Source organism: Dicentrarchus labrax, unplaced genomic scaffold, assembly GCF_905237075.1.
Source record: "Dicentrarchus labrax unplaced genomic scaffold, dlabrax2021, whole genome shotgun sequence".
In the NCBI taxonomy this organism is placed as follows: Eukaryota; Metazoa; Chordata; class Actinopteri; family Moronidae; genus Dicentrarchus; species Dicentrarchus labrax.
Genome location: NW_026136702.1, coordinates 25,233,136 through 25,249,108, shown reverse-complemented (window position 1 = coordinate 25,249,108; position 15,973 = coordinate 25,233,136). Strand labels below are relative to the sequence as shown.

At 41.8% G+C, this 15,973-nt stretch overlaps 1 protein-coding gene and 1 long non-coding RNA gene across 2 annotated transcripts in view; both read right to left on the bottom strand.

Moving 5' to 3' along the window:
- Positions 1-14,645, bottom strand: part of slc2a15a (solute carrier family 2 member 15a) — a 35,109-nt gene extending 20,464 nt beyond the window's left edge. The window contains exons 1-3 of the mRNA XM_051423907.1: positions 14,016-14,645; positions 5,567-5,665; positions 773-933 (exon numbers count right to left, since the gene is read on the bottom strand). Of these exons, the coding sequence (XP_051279867.1) occupies positions 773-933; positions 5,567-5,665; positions 14,016-14,060 (305 nt within the window). The 5' untranslated portion in view covers positions 14,061-14,645. The remainder of the gene's footprint in view (positions 1-772; positions 934-5,566; positions 5,666-14,015) is intronic.
- On the bottom strand, positions 3,203-3,650 carry LOC127377104 (uncharacterized). The gene is made up of 3 exons (XR_007887619.1): positions 3,600-3,650; positions 3,363-3,513; positions 3,203-3,327 (listed from the first exon to the last, which is right to left on the bottom strand). It is a non-coding gene; the product is annotated as an uncharacterized LOC127377104 (long non-coding RNA).
- Positions 14,646-15,973: the final 1,328 nt, after the last annotated feature.

Genomic DNA, 15,973 nt, shown 5'->3' with positions numbered 1-15,973 from the left:
AAGAGCAACATATAGGGATTTTGGACTTCCAGAAAAGTTTAAAACTTTAAAAAGGGAATATATGATTTTAAAGGTCCAGTGTGTAACATTCAGGAGGGTCTATTGTCAGAATGGAATATAATATTAATAGGTATGTTTTCATTAGTGTCATCACCTGAATATAAGAATCATTGTGTTTTTGTTACCTTAGAATGAGCTGTTTATATCTACAGAGGGAGCGGGTCCTCTTCTACAGAGGCTGCCATTTCTCTACAGTAGCCCAGAACAGACAAACCAAACATGGGCTCTAGATCTAGGGAAGGGCATTTAACAAGTTTTTGCAGCCACCGTAGTTTCTCCTGCATGCTTGAAAAGCGAACGGTATTCAGTTACTTGCAATCTGCAACTTCACCATTAGATGCCACTAAATCATACACACTTGTCCTGGTCCACACATGTAAGAAGTACAAAAGCTGAATAAAAAGCACAAGACTTTCACCATGGACACTGCTGTTCAAGTCCTATGTGAAACCACACAGGACAAGTCAAAACTGACGTATTTCAAGTTACATACTTAAGTTAACTTATGTAACATACTTCATTTACAATCTTTTCCAAAGCCTAACCAACTACTTTATGTCTAAACCTAACCAAACAGCAACCTCCGTGTGTAACCGGGACAGTTGGTTAGACTTTGAGAAAGACTGTGGTCATGGCTAAAAGAAATCACTGCTGTACAAGTGGTGTAGAATCTAGAATCCTCTCCTGAACAATCTGCAAGAACAAATCTTACCTGCCGAAGCGAGTGACCAGCATGCCCACGATGAGGGAGCCCAGCAGACCTCCAATAGCGAAGACAGACACAGTGAGAGAGTACATTAGGGTCAGGGTCTCCCCACTGAGTCCTGTTCCATTACGACTCAGCGCTGTTTTGTTGTAGAAGTCCTTTATGTACTGAGAGGGGATAGTGGAAACAGGATGTAGGAAAGGTCAGAAGTAAATCTTATGAATGAAAGATAATTCAATGACAGATATAGCTGCAGATATACAGATTTAGCCAACTATTCATTTGCCTGAGGAGGTAACTCGTGCATCGGACCAAGCAATTCACCACATCAACAACTAGCTTGGCTTGTCATTAGCTTCCAAGACTGGTTACTACCATGCCAATGCTAGCGACTACTGACTACTTAACTAACTCACTTCTACTCTCTGTAGACACAGAGGATTTATCTAGAATTAAGCCCAACTCCCCTGTCATTCAAGGATAAGTGTAGAGCAACTTTTCTGAGTATTTGTATTTGGAGTACTTTTCAATTTTTACTTGAGTTTATGACATTTTAGTCCCAGTTCAAACCGAAGATTCACAATAAGATGAAACAGTTATAGAAAGTTGCAGGGAAAAGTTGCAGCGGTCTAAACTGGCCCACTTGATTTTCACACCTAACCCTGTTTGCTGCCGATTGTTGGAACAGTGGAAAGACTAATAAAGATGGCTTGGTGAGTTTTATTTTGTTTCTTTTGAGTTTAAATAAAGTATATTAAGATGAGTTAACAAGGCCTTAGTTTGGTATAAAAGAGAAACTTGAATTTAGAAGGTGTACAGTTTGACTTTGTTGTGTAATGAGGAAAATAGATTTTTGTTAATTTTCTTCTCCTTTCTTGTAAGTTTATTTTATTTGTTAGAGCTATTAGAGCTTGTGAGAGATACTCATCTCCCAGCTGCAATGACTGGGGAAGCAACTTGGTGGACGGGAGTGTGTGAGTGTGTGTGGGGGGGGGGGGACTGGAAGTAGACCCAGAAATTGCTGGAGGGACTACTCTTCCACAGATATATTCTGTCGTAGTTTTTGATTAAATTAACACTGCTTGAAAACAGCATAAGAGGCAGGTTAAATTGGAAAATGTGTGTAAAAGTGGTTGTCTCATTCCTTCACATACTACTGCTAAAGTATCACTTAATCATCACAGATCAGATGCTGTATTGGACCAATAGAGAGCATTTGGTCAGTCCCGCCTTTTGGAGCCAATCAGACAGCATTCCTTCCTCATAAGAAAGGAAACCTTGTCTTTGTGTGTCATGTGGCCGAGATATCCTGGTTTCACGAGACCAACACTCTCTAAATTTCTTTCCCTTTTTTCCCTCTGACATTTTCAGCTCTGTCTAATCAAGTCTTTTTTTGACCTCAGCCTCTTAATCAGTTTACCATGTGATGGCACGAGTTGTTGGAACACTATAAATTCCCCCAACTGCAGGAGGAAGACTGGCACACAAATGCAATTTAATTCTACAGTAAACCATCACCAGGCATATTTTAGTTGCAAGAAAACCCAACAACTCTTGGACTAATATCTAATATCACAGAAGACTTACCACAAGACCCTTGATGGTTACACTTCACCAGCTTGACACAGGAGATCAGCTGAGAGGTTAATTCCAACATGGCTATTACTAGAAGGATATGGAGTTAGATTTGTGTCTTTATTACATGCGAGAAAATAAATGATCTGAGAGAAAAAAAAGGTTTGAGAGAAAAACTTTTCACACCAATAGCAAAAAATAATAACATTTGAGACAAAAAAAAGTTTTGAGAGAAAGTATTTTCTCATAATAAAATATAAATTTGAAATTTTAAAAATTATTTCAGAAGAAAAATCTCTCTCAAAATGTTTTTTAACTCTCAAATAATATTTTTTTGCTATCAGTGTGAAAACAACACAAAAAAAATGTGTTTCTCTCAAAACGTTTTTCTTCTCTCTCTCAAAAAGTCTTTACTCTCGTGTCAGGATTTTGCTCTCGCTGTGAAAATAATGTCATGGGCGGGGCCACGTTCCTATTGGCCAGTCGGGTGAGAATCGTCCTGGGATTCGAACTGAATCATTCCACCATTGTCCATTCACCGGCGTAGACGCGCTGCCTTAGTTGAGCGCGGAGACTCCAATGTTTGGGTAAGATGTTGACACAACTCCATGGGTAGCTAGCTGAGCTTAGCATGCTAATCGTTAGTAAAGCTAATCGCTAATTAGGGTAGAAACTAGCTCACTGCTCACTAAATAAGGAGTGAAACTATCTACATCAACATTTGACTTAAAAATAGTAGAAACCAGGTGAGTTTGCAAGTTTACCTAGCATGATGGCTAATTAGCGATTAGCTTTACTAGCGATTAGCATGCTAATAATATAATACACATTCATGAATGTGCTATTCTTTGTCCATGACAATCTGACAAACACATCAGTAATGGCAAACTAGCTTCCATTTAGGATGGCCTATTTAATGTTGAATCTTCAGTGATGTTAGCTGAGCTGAACTCCACATTACTAACCAGTTAAACACCCTTTAATACCTCTGATCTGTTACTCTCTAAACATCCTTTAATACCTCTGATCTGTTACTCTCTAACCAGTTAAACATCCTTTAATACCTCTGATCTGTTACTCTCTAACCAGTTAAACATCCTTTAATACCTCTGATCTGTTACTCTCTAACCAGTTAAACATCCTTTAATACCTCTGATCTGTTACTCTCTAACCTGTTAAACATCCTTTAATACCTCTGATCTGTTACTCTCTAACCTGTTAAACATCCTTTAATACCTCTGATCTGTTACTCTCTAACCAGTTAAACATCCTTTAATACCTCTGATCTGTTACTCTCTAACCAGTTAGGACTACACAGTCGTTCCTATGATGGGAATGATTTTGATTACCAACTTGCTCAGCTAGCTACCCATCGAGTTGTGTGTGTCATCATCTTACCCAAACATTGGAGTCTCCGCGCTCAACTAAGGCAGCGCGTCTATGCCGGTGAATGGACAATGGTGGAATGATTCAGTTCAACTCCCAGGACGATTCTCACCCAACTGGCTAATAGGAACGTGGCCCCGCCCATGACATTATTTTCACAGCGAGAGCAAAATCCTGACACGAGAGCAAGAAACTGCATCGAGAGCAAAGACTTAGGTTTCGAGAGAAAATGTTTTCACACTGATAGCAAAAAAATATATATTTGAGAGTTAAAAAACGTATTTTGAGAGATTTTTTTTTTCAAAATTTCAAATTTATATTTTATTATGTTCTATGAGAAATTACTTTCTCTCAAAACTTTTTTTAGTCTCAAATATTATTATTTTTTGCTATTGGTATGAAAACTTTTTCTCTCAAATATTTTTTTTCTCTCATAAAATGCTTTTTTGCTATCAGTGTGGTAACCTTTTCTCTCAAACATTTTTTCTTCTCTCAGATCATTTATTTTCTCGCATGTAATAAAGACACAAATCTAACTCCATATGAAACTGAAACTCTCAGTATATCCTGACAGTAGTACATGAGACAGATAATCTGTGAAAAAAAATCAGGTTCCTCTGGCTCCTCCTAGTTTTCCTAATGGCATTTACAAGATTGGAACAGTGGATTCTTGCAAATGTCATTCTTTCATTCATCATTATTATTATTATTATTATATATTTTTTTATTGATTAAACAGCTCAAGATAGACAGGGAATGGGGACAGAGAGGGGATATCATGCAGCAATGATGGGACCAGAACCTATGGCCACTGCAGCAAGGAATTACAAGGGACACCAGCTCTACTAGGTGAGCTACCATGGCAACCCAGTTAGGAATATTTTCTCAAGCCTATGCATTATATATATATATTTTACTTTTAAAATCATAATTGACAACTGAGCAGGCCTATAATTTGAATTATATCCAAAACTTCCGTCTGGATTTTTAGCTAGTATGCCAGGGACAAACAGAAAATGGTGCGAAGTGCCCTAAAGCACTGCATCAACGTTATCCAACTGGGCTGTTCTGACAGCTCTACAGCCGACTCGCGATCTGCATTGATAGTTTTGGCACCTGTACTGTTTTTGCTGTGCACCAATTCGGTGCCAAATCTTGTAAGAAACCTTTTTTTGTTATTAAAAAATGAGAACTGGTCAGAAGTTGGGAGTAATTTAGGGACTGAAGATTCGGACAAACAAAAACAAATGGAGACAGATTAGACCCTTAATGCCTGGCTGTTTGTTTGCAGTGCACCGGGAGAAATTTCTACTAATAACCTTTAGTATGCTTTTAACAGACAAAATGTGCTTTGTTGAAAGTAGGTATGTTCTACATGGATCTCCCCTTTCCATTGAATGCCTGCTATTGATAATGCATTAGACATCAAGAGTTAAAAAGTAACTAATACTCTTACTAGTTTTTTAGAAGAATACTTTGTACTTTTACTTAAGTATTTTTTTAACACCTGTAATTTTACTTGTAGTTGAGTAATATTTCAGTAATGTAACTTGACTACAGATTTTCAGTACTATTTTCACATACTGTACCTGGAGTTACATCCAGGTAACTACTATTTCTATTTTGTACAGGCCTCTTCAAATTCGTTAACAAATGCAATTAATTAAATACAGAAAAATCATTTTTACGTGCAGAGAAACTGGGACTTTTGGGCCTGTGGAGGTCAAGGGTCCCGGTTGATAATCCAGCCCTAGGTCACATTGTGTCTGTGTGTGTGTGTGTGTGTGTGTGTGTGTGTGTGTGTGTGTGTGTGTGTGTGTGTGTGTCTGTCTGTCTTACCACTGCAGGGGAGTTGACCACAGCCAGATTGTAGCCATAAAGCATGGAGCTCCCAAAGGAGGTAAGGAATGCCACCGCTAACAAAGAGCCGGTCAGTTGCTGCAGACAGAGGGAGAGAGATAGATGTGTAAGGAAGTGCAGAATACTGAATGTAAGTGCTAATGTTTCTCCAAAACAAGCTAAATTTGTTCCTCTTATAAAAATGTATATTTGTTATAGCATATACTGTACCATAATGTACCAAAAACTGTGCCCTTTCTCTGATTTGTATTATAAAGAAGCTAGTGTAGGCTTGTATTTAGCAAGGAAATCATTCCTAATGGGCCAAAAATTCTCAAAATAACACAACTTTGTCCTACTTTTAGGATAAGCAGTAAAATAATTGGATACGTTTTTCTAAATTAGTAAATCACTCCTATGTGTGCTGATGTTTAAGAGAGCTCCAGAGGTGACCTAACCAGTAAGGAGACGGTGTTGTTGTTCATTGAGGACAATATATTAATAATTAAATGTAATCATTTTTGATCAGTCTCTCCACATAAACTACACAGTGACAGGAACGATATAGCTTTGAAACACTGATGATGATTTGTCACAAGCTGTTATTTCAGCAGTAATACATATAAATTTGTTCAGGGCAAGTGTGTAACCCTTTACAGAGTTACAACGTACATTTTTATCTCTTGTGTCAATTTTGCACTTTTAAAATTTGAAATCTTCTGTCCATGTTGCACTTTTATTACCCTGTTGAAGCACATTGAATTGCCCTGGTTAATGAAATGTTCTATACAAATAAAGTTGCCTTGCCTTACAGCACTAAGTCACACACACCACTAACTAAGTCACTGACTTTAGTGAAACTAGATCATATTTTATGGAGAAAATGTTTTCTGGTTTTCTCTCTGATGTCCTCTGGCTGCTCCGCCTCAACTCTCTGTGATTTACAGAGTTTTCTAATGGACAATGAAGTTGAAGAACTGGGAAGAGGAGTTTTTCAGAGGATGCAGATGGGGAGCGACTCTGAAATGGGCACCAGAACCAAGGCAGCAGAGGCAGAGGATGGCAGAGGGCAAGAGTAAATGTGGGACTGGCATTTAGTTGTTGGTGAGAGCTGATGGCGAGCTGGTCTTCTTATTGTTAAAGTAGTCATTAATATTAGCTTGCTGTGTCTGGTCTTGTTGCGGCTGTGGCTCAGAGGCAGAGCGGGTCATCCCCTAATTGGAAGGTTGTTGGTTTGATCCCCAACTCCTGGTGCCACATGTCGAAGTATCCTTGAGCAAGATACTGAACCCCAAATTGCTCCCGATGCCGTGCATAGTTAGTGAGTTAGTTTATAAGCGCTTTAAGTGGTCAGAAGACTAGAAAGGCGCTATACAAGTACAGGTCCATTTACCACTTGCTTGTTTGGCTGTGCTGGCAAAGTTGTCGACTCTCTAGTTTTTGATCATAAATAGTTATAATTTTATTCTCTTTTTGTTTGTTCTTGTTTTTCACTCTAACTCTGTGGAGTCCTGCCCTCTCTAACAAGGTTTTTTTAGAGAGTTTTCATGCTTTTTTTCGTGTTGTTTTTTATCAATGCCGCTTCCACCGGGACATGCAGAACACCTGATCGCGCTAATGCCAGCCGGCATAGTAGCCAGACCAGCTAATATACCACCTGAACTCTGGAAAAACACACCGGGGATGCAGAGGAGGGAAGCAACGTCGGGGATGAGAGGATGGTCACAACGGGACAGGCTTATGGAGAGGAGAAGATTTAAGCCGTGTCTCCCCCTCTGTTGTTATGGGAAATGTACGGTCTCTTAGCAACAAAATGGACGTGCTAACGGCGCTAACGCGGAGCCACACGGGGTACCAGGAGTGCAGTCTGATGTGTTTCACGGAGACATTGCTGCACAGGGACATTATGGACCAGAACGTCTCCGTGGATGGCTTCCACACCGTCCGGGCCGACCAGGATTGTACCGAGAGCGGTAAGCGGAAAGGCGGGGGGCTTGCCGTTCTAGTGAACAACAGATGGCGTAATCCTGGTCACATCACCATTAAAGAACAGCTCTGTAGCCCGGATGTTGAACTGCTGGCCGTTGGACTCCGTCCATACCATCTGCCTAGAGAGATCCCGCATGTCATCATCGTTGTCCTGTACATCCCTCCCTCTGCAAACCCAACATCTGCCTGCAGCACCATACACACCACCATCTCCAAACTACAGACTCAACACCCCAGGGCCCTCATCATCATGTCGGGAGACTTTAATCACGTCACCTTGGATAGAGTTCTGCCGACTGTCAAACAGTACATGAGCTGTCCTACCAGAGAGGAGTGGACCCTGGACCTGATGTATGCTAGCATTAAGGATGCATCTCCTCTTCTCTCCCGCTTCTGGGCAGGTCAGATCACAACCTGGTTCACCTCAAACCCTGCTATGTGCCGGTGAAGAGCAAGCCTACGACCACAAGGACTGTGAGGAGGTGGTCGGAGGAGGCCTATAGGCCAGGACACACCAACCCGACGGCCGACCGTCAGCAGAAAAGCAGTCGGACTGATCAGTCGGCTCCAGTCTCCCCGAGTCGGTCAAAAAAGTGCCTCCGAACACACCAAACCGACGCCGACTGGAGCGTACGTTCTGCACGTGCACGAGGCATAATACGTCCCCATAACATTAGGTGGCGCTAATCTGTGTTGTCGCCCAAAAAAAATTAAAACCGGAAATGACGGATCACTGTAGACCTAGTAAACACAGAGCACGCTGTCGTCAGTCATTGTTTTTATCAGAGAGTGTTGATAGTAGTCAAGAAGGATTGTTATTGTCATTACTCGCTGAACGGAAAATACGATGGCTAATAATAACAAGATACTGGCATTGGCGTAGTATGTTTACCATCATCACTTCCGGTTTTCTCGTGCACTCACTGATTCGCTAGTCAAAGGCTAGCACTCCACCAATCAGATTGGTCATTGAGGCCGACAGACATACTTTACAGGAGAAAGCTGGAGAATAAACTCCAGCGAAACAACATGAGGGATGTGTGGAGTGGCATGAGAACCATCACCGGGTTCCAGTAGACTGGTGGCATGGGGTTGGAGGGCCGTGTGGACCGGGCCAATGAACTGAACCTATTTTTCAACAGGTTTGATACTGCGGCCCCTCCCCCACAAGACTCTGCTGCTGGCTGCCCAACAACTGCCACTCTACCTCCTCCTACTCCTCCTTACAGACCCCTTGTCTGCCCCTCACCACCTCAATTCACACCCACCTACTCCACCCCTCCCCCCTGCTCAACATCATGTCCTCCGCAACCTGAGGACCTCACCCCTCCCCCAACTTTCACCTCTACAGTGTCCTTCACGCCTGACCTGGTGAGAAGACAGCTGACAAGACTCCACTCCGGCAAAGCTGCAGGCCCCCGACAGTGTATTTCCTAGGGTGCTTAAAGCCTGCATCGTTCCTGTGCCAAAGACGCCGCGTCCCAGCGGCCCTCAGGACTACAGACCGATGGCTCTGACGTCCCACATCATGGAGAACTTGGAGAGGCTCGCCCTGGAGCAGCTAAGGCCTATGGTCAGGCCCTTCACTGATCCACTACAGTTCGCCTACCAGCCCCGCCTGGGAGTTGAGGACAGCATCATCTACCTGCTGAACAGAGTCTACACTCATCTGGACAAGCCGACGAGCACTGTGAGAGTCATGTTCTTTGACTGGGTGAGAAGATGGCTGTGATGCAGGTGGAGGCCCCCATCGAGTCCTGGATTGTTTATTACCTGATGGGCAGACCACAGTACGTACGCCTACAAAACTGTAGGGGGACTCTCTCCCTTCCTCTTCACCCTCTTCACCTCAGACTATTGCAGTCCAGCCACCTTCAGAAGTTTTCTGATGACTCAGCAATAGTTGGCTGCATTGAAAAGGGTGATGACAGTGAATACAGGACTGTTTGTGGGCAACTTTGTCACTTGGACTGAGCTGAATCATCTGCAGCTCAATGTGACAAAGACAAAGGAGCTCATAGTGGATCTGAGGAGGGCGAAAACACCAGTGACCCCTGTTTCCATCCAAGGGGTCCCTGTGGACACTGTTGAGGAGTTTAAGTACCTGGGGGTGTACTTTAATAATAAGTTGGACTGGACCAGAAACACCGAGGTGTTCTACAAGAAGGGCCAAAGCCGACTCTTTTTCTTGAGGAGGCTGAGGTCCTTTAACATCTGCCGGACGATGCTGAGGATGTTCTATGAGTCTGTTGTGGCCAGTGCGATCTTCTTCGCTGTCACATGCTGGGGCAGTGGGCTGAGGGTCGCAGACACCAACAGACTTAACAAACTGATCAGGAGGGCCGGTGATGTTGTGGGGGAGGAGCTGGACACTCTGACGACCGTGGCAGAGAGGAGGATGCTGTCCAGGCTTCAGTCCATCTTGAACAATGTCTCTCACCCTCTCTACGACACACTGGCCCAGCAGAGGAGCACCTTCAGCAGAAGACTCCTCTCACCCAGATGCACCACAGAGCGCCACAGGAAATCATTCCTGCCTGTGGTCATTAAGCTTTACAACGCCTCCCTCAGAGAGTCAGACACCCCCTCTCTGTAATTTGACTCAAACACGGACAATCATTTTTTGCACTTCTTGCATATTATTAAACTGTACATTTGATCTCTATATATATATTTATATTTTGTTCTTAATATATGTTGTTTGTATATCTGGAGTTTGTATCCTTTATATATATATATATATATATATATATATATAGTTATATTTTGTTCTTAATATATGTTGTTTGTATATCTGGAGTTTGTAACAAAAATAATTTCCCCCTGGGATTATTAAAGTATTTCTGATTCTGATTCTGATTCTGATTCTGAATCATCACAGCTGTCCATATTTACCACAATGATATTGTAACTGGCGTCAAATCGCAACAAATACAAAATCTTACATAATACTGCTTTAATGCAAGAGGTATTTCACCGGGCACCATTTGGCTCCATGATCCGTGCGTCTTCAAATCCCACACAGCAATACAGAAGTGGCACGTCTTCAGAGTTTATTGACTACCCGCTGTGTTTACTTGTGTATTTTGTCCCTAAAAAGGATACAAAATGGTGTGTTTCTCCACTTCAGATCTCCTCTAACCTGTGTCTGACTGACTGACTTCTGGCCTGGTGCCATAATGTTGATCCAGAGTCTGCACGCTGTATTTTATTTTGAAAATTGACCGGATTCTGTGCTGCTTGGCGTGAGTGGCTTGTGGCTTCCATCAAAAAAAGACCAGCCGTGTATACTATGTGGAGCAGAGTGGAAAGATTCTTCTGCTTCTGGGACACATCCACGACACATGGAGTCGGAACATGTCGTGGTTGTGCCCAGTGGAATATTGGGCTAAGGGTGGCGGGACCTATAACCTATAAGGAGAGGGTACGCTTGAAATAAAGTTTGTACGAAGTGGAACCATAAAGTGTTTCTAGCTTTTCTGAATGACCAAACCAGAAGTAAGTCTTTATAGAGAGGGGTTTAACGTGAATCATACAGAGATAATAGCACAGTATTTCAGGGTGCTGCAAAGTGAAAGAAGCAGTGAAAAAACAGAGCTTGTTTAAGCCCCTCACGCACTTTTTTGAAACACACTGAGGTCCTTAGAGTTTGATTACATATGTTTTAATGCTGTGCTTACAGACACCTTGTAAAAGAAATAAGAAGTTACTCTTAAAGGTCTTAATTTAGAATGAAGCTCATCTAAAATTTCTTGTTGGCACTGTTCACATTCCTCACTGCAACCAAACCAAAGGGCTTGGCTGGCTGCCAGTTCTGAAGACAGGATCCTTGTGCACACTGTGTGACCAATATCTGGTGAAGAAAGAAATATCCAGCTAAACTGTAAAATGTCAAGGTATAAACTGTGAAGGAAAGCCCTGCATTGGGGAAAATATGTGAAGGTGAAAACAGGGCAAAAGAGGCACATGACATGGAATCAAAGTGACTAGATGGAAATGATCAAGTTTATGAGTTGAAGGTACTCATGTTGATTACATGGGAAGTTCTATGAACATAGATATTAAGATGAACTCTGGTCCACTCTAAAATACTGTTGGACAGTAGCTTGTCTCTATTCTAGTACTTGCTGCTGAATGCTACTAGTTAACACTTGAATTACAATATGCTGAAAGGTTATTGTGGAATTTTTGCCCAATGATGGCAAGAAAAAAAACTCTACCCCAGCTTCAAGACACATTTCAGTCTTTGGGTTAAATTAAGGTAGGTTAAAAGAATAATGGTTCATGTTAGGGAACAGTTGTGGTTAAAATAAACCAACATTGACCGTCTGTTGAGAAGCGTCTATACCTATGCTAGCAGTTTAAGCACAAGCACCTTGAGCTAAATAGTAATTAAAGCACGCTAACATGTTCACAATGCTAACATGTTGATGTTCAGCAGATATACTAGCAGGCTGAAGGGAATGCTGTTACTTTATTTGGTTTGGATCAAAGGTCACGGGATACATATAAAACATCGTCTGGAGACCATGAATGTGTATATAGAATTTGAATGGTGGACTGACAGACATTATCATTCCTAAAGCCATGCTATTATGGCTAAAACAAGAACTAAACAGCAGCCTCCATTGTCAAAATCACGTGCTTTGTTAACCCATCCATCCAGCCTGACTTCCTCCCTCAGAGGTACTGCTGTCACGTTACGTCTGCTTGCTCCTTACAGACAACATTCCAATTCACCCGGCCAGAGGTAATGGTAAATGGTAAATGGACCTGTACTTGTATAGCGCCTTTCTAGTCTTCTGACCACTCAAAGCGCTTTTACACTACTTGCCACATTCACCCTTTCACACACATTCACTCAGTGATGGTAAAGCCCATTGAACAGAAACTAACTCAGTCATAGACATTCACAGGGTTCAGTATCTTGTTCAAGGATGCTTTGACATGTGGCACCGGGGATCGAACCAACAACCTTCCTGATTAGGGGACAACGCGCTCTGCCTCTGCACCACAGCCGCCCCAAGGCTGCATAATATGGTTGAATGAACATATTGTGATCATTCTGACATATATTGTGATTGCAAAATGATTCAGGATTAGTGGGAATGATAAATTTTGCACCACAATTTTTTCACGTTTTCTTAAATATGGAGAACAAGATTTGTAGTCCAGGGAATGGGGTTAGGTTTAGGGTTTAGGTCTGCAGCACTGCTGTACTTCATTATAATGCTGTTTTACCTTTAGCAAACAACTGCAGCTTCTGTGATTTGCATTGTACTTGGCCATATCGCGATTTAAATAACATTTCGATTAATTGTGAAGCCATAATATTTAGGCCTCTGAACCAACAACTGAAGGAAAATCTAACAAACATGAACAAGATCTCGTGTCAGTCAAATAGTCCATCGGTCAATTGGTTAATAAAAAACTGTTATTGATCTACACTACTTATTCAATTGGCTACTCATGCTTACAGTTACTTATTCACACTGGCAGTCGCCATCTTGACTCATCCAATATGACTACTTATCCATTGGAATCTTCTGCTGTAGGCATTCACATGAATCAGTGTACAGTCTGCGGGGGCCTCAGCTTGATTTACATGATTATGTATCACATAAACAACAATATGAAGGATGAGATTAATCCAGTGAAAAAAAATAAATTGACATCTTAATTAACCCTGACAAATCAGCACAAGGATCAGTGCCTGAATGAAAGCAGTCAACAGAGTGGACGGTAGATTTCACACAGGTCAAGATGACTCAGACACTCATGTTCAGATGCTCTCAAATCTCTCATTCTGTAACCCTGTACACGCAGAGTTGTAATTCCACATACATAACATTCATGTAACATATCATGGTAATAGTGTTAGTAAAATGAGGTCCAAACATGGTATGCGCTGGCTGTTACACTGACACACGCAGCAAGAATAATGTCAAGCAGCCTGATCTCCAAACACACAGAACTATTGAGCCTGGTCCAGAAATGTACCAGTCAATCACTGATTATGACTGAGCCAGTGTATTTGGTTATTTAATGATTCAGTGTATAACATTATGAACGGTGTATTTGTTAAAATATGGATTGTATTAATGCTGACAAATTATTCAAAATAGGTATGATGTAATGCACAGAAAAGTGGTTAAAAAATGTAAATGACTATTGCAGTTGATAAAACTAAATTTTCATACCAAGTTTCTAAATTGTATCATGTCTGATGTAATTATTATGTTGGCACATACAGCAGGCTTCACTCAAATTATGCAGTCTATTGTATATTATTCACTTTGCCCTGCACAAAATAGCAATAAGTTCACCCAGCTTGAAGTTTGAAAGTTGGTAGCAAATGCTATTAGCTGCTGGGACTCTATGTCTAAAACAATAGGGGATCAGTCAGCTGATGGTCCTGGCTCTGGATCTGACCTGATTCATGCAGTCAGCCTGAACTTACCGATGTGATTTTCCCCGACGATGGAATTAAAACCTCCTCAGCCATTTAAGATCTCTGTCACCCAGTCCCAAACAGCAAACAACAGAAGGGTTTCTCTCTACACTGCAGAGGATCTCATGGCTGTAGCAGCAGGCGTGGTCAACCGGGGTCCAGGAAGCTGCAGGTTAAAGTGATCCGACCAGTTCATGTGCAGCAGTGCCGGGGCCTTTCCTCTGCCGAGCAGCAGTCCACAGGCCCCCCGATAACAAGCCCAAACAGTGTCATCACATGACGGAGAGCAGCGTGACGGACTGAGAGAAAAGCCTGCTGAAAGCAATTAACCCTAAGTGAATTTAGAAAGAAAGAGTAAGAGGAGAAGGCGAAGGGAGGAGAAGAGGAAACAAGAAGAGAGGAAAGGAGAAGAGAAGAGAGGAAACAAAAGTAAAGGTGTGGAAGGAAAATTAGCAAAAATGGAGAAAGAGATGAAAGAAGATGGCGGAGGAGAGGAGGAAACAAGAAGAGAGGAAGAGAGGAGAAAACTGAAGTAAAGGACTAGAGGGAAAATGAGCAAAAAATAGGGGAGAAAGGGGATGAAGGAGGAGAGAGGGAAAGAAGAGAAGAGGTTAGGAGAGAAGAAGAGAAAATAAAAGTAAAGGAGTGGAGGGAAAATGAGGAGAACGGGAATGAAAGAGGAGAAGAAGGCAGAAAAGGAACTAAGAATAAAGCAGAAAACCAGAGGAGAAGAAGGGAGAAGAGGCAAGAGGTTAGGAGAGAAGGGAAGAAGAGGAAGAGAAAATAGCAAAAAAGGAGGATGAAGAGAGGAGGAAAGAAAAAAGAGAACAACCAGAGGTGTGGAGGAGAGCAGATGAAGAAAGCAAAGCTGACAAGAGGAAAGAGAAAAGGAAACCAAAGAGGAGATGAGGAGGACAAAAAAGGTAGCAAGGAAATGGAGGGATAAAGAATAGAAAGGAGATTAGAGAACAGGGGGAGATGATGGGTTTATATAATACACACATGAATAAAAAACAATAGATGCCTAAAAAATACATCCAAAATCTCTTGATTGCAGCACTTCTTCCGGCTCTGCGCAGTGAGAATATGAATCATCAAATGTAGTTAGCACACTGATCATGTGCTAATAATTCGGGCTGCAGTTGACAGAAGCAAGGCAGTGTTTTCTGACTGATCATTGGGCAACAATCACCCGCATGGCATTAAACATTTCTTAATCCTATGACTTTACCCCCACCGCTGCTACATGAATGGCTGCTTTTGTTCAGAGAACCCTGAACTTTGGCACCGACACACAGTTAATTACACTACACTTATTATTACAGAAGTACACATTTCTAAGTAGGACCTGCAATACTGTATGTCATGAGCGGCTTCAAGCACTGTCAGATAACTAGATTAGATCCTGACTTCCTCATGTGAATGTGGATGACAAGTGAAGTGAATAACACTGATTATCTGGTTATCATGGCTCCTGTCAGTGGGTGGGATATATCAGGCAGCAAGGGAACATTTTGTCCTCCGGTTGATGTGTTAGAAGCAGGAAAAATGGGCAGCGTGAGGATTTGAGCGACTTTGACAAGGGCCACATTGTGATGGACGACTGGGATAGAGCATCTCCAAACCTGCAGCTCTTGTGGGGTGTTCCCGGTCTGCAGTGGTCAGTATCTATCAAAAGTGCTCCAAGGAAGGAAAAGAACCAGAGACAGGGTCATGGGGGGCCAAGGCTCATTGATGCACGGATATATATATATACAAAATTGTGCACATGATTAGGAAAACAAAAGCACTTTGGTTAAGGTTGGAGAAAGATGGTTTCTTAATATAGGGAAAAAATCATCACACTTAAAAATACATAAGGGGCTACAACTTAAAAAAGTTTAGTTTCACAGCTTTTTTGAGTTTATTCAACATTTAGAACAATTGATGGCTCAGTGTAATATTTCACATTTCAGTGTAATATTTCA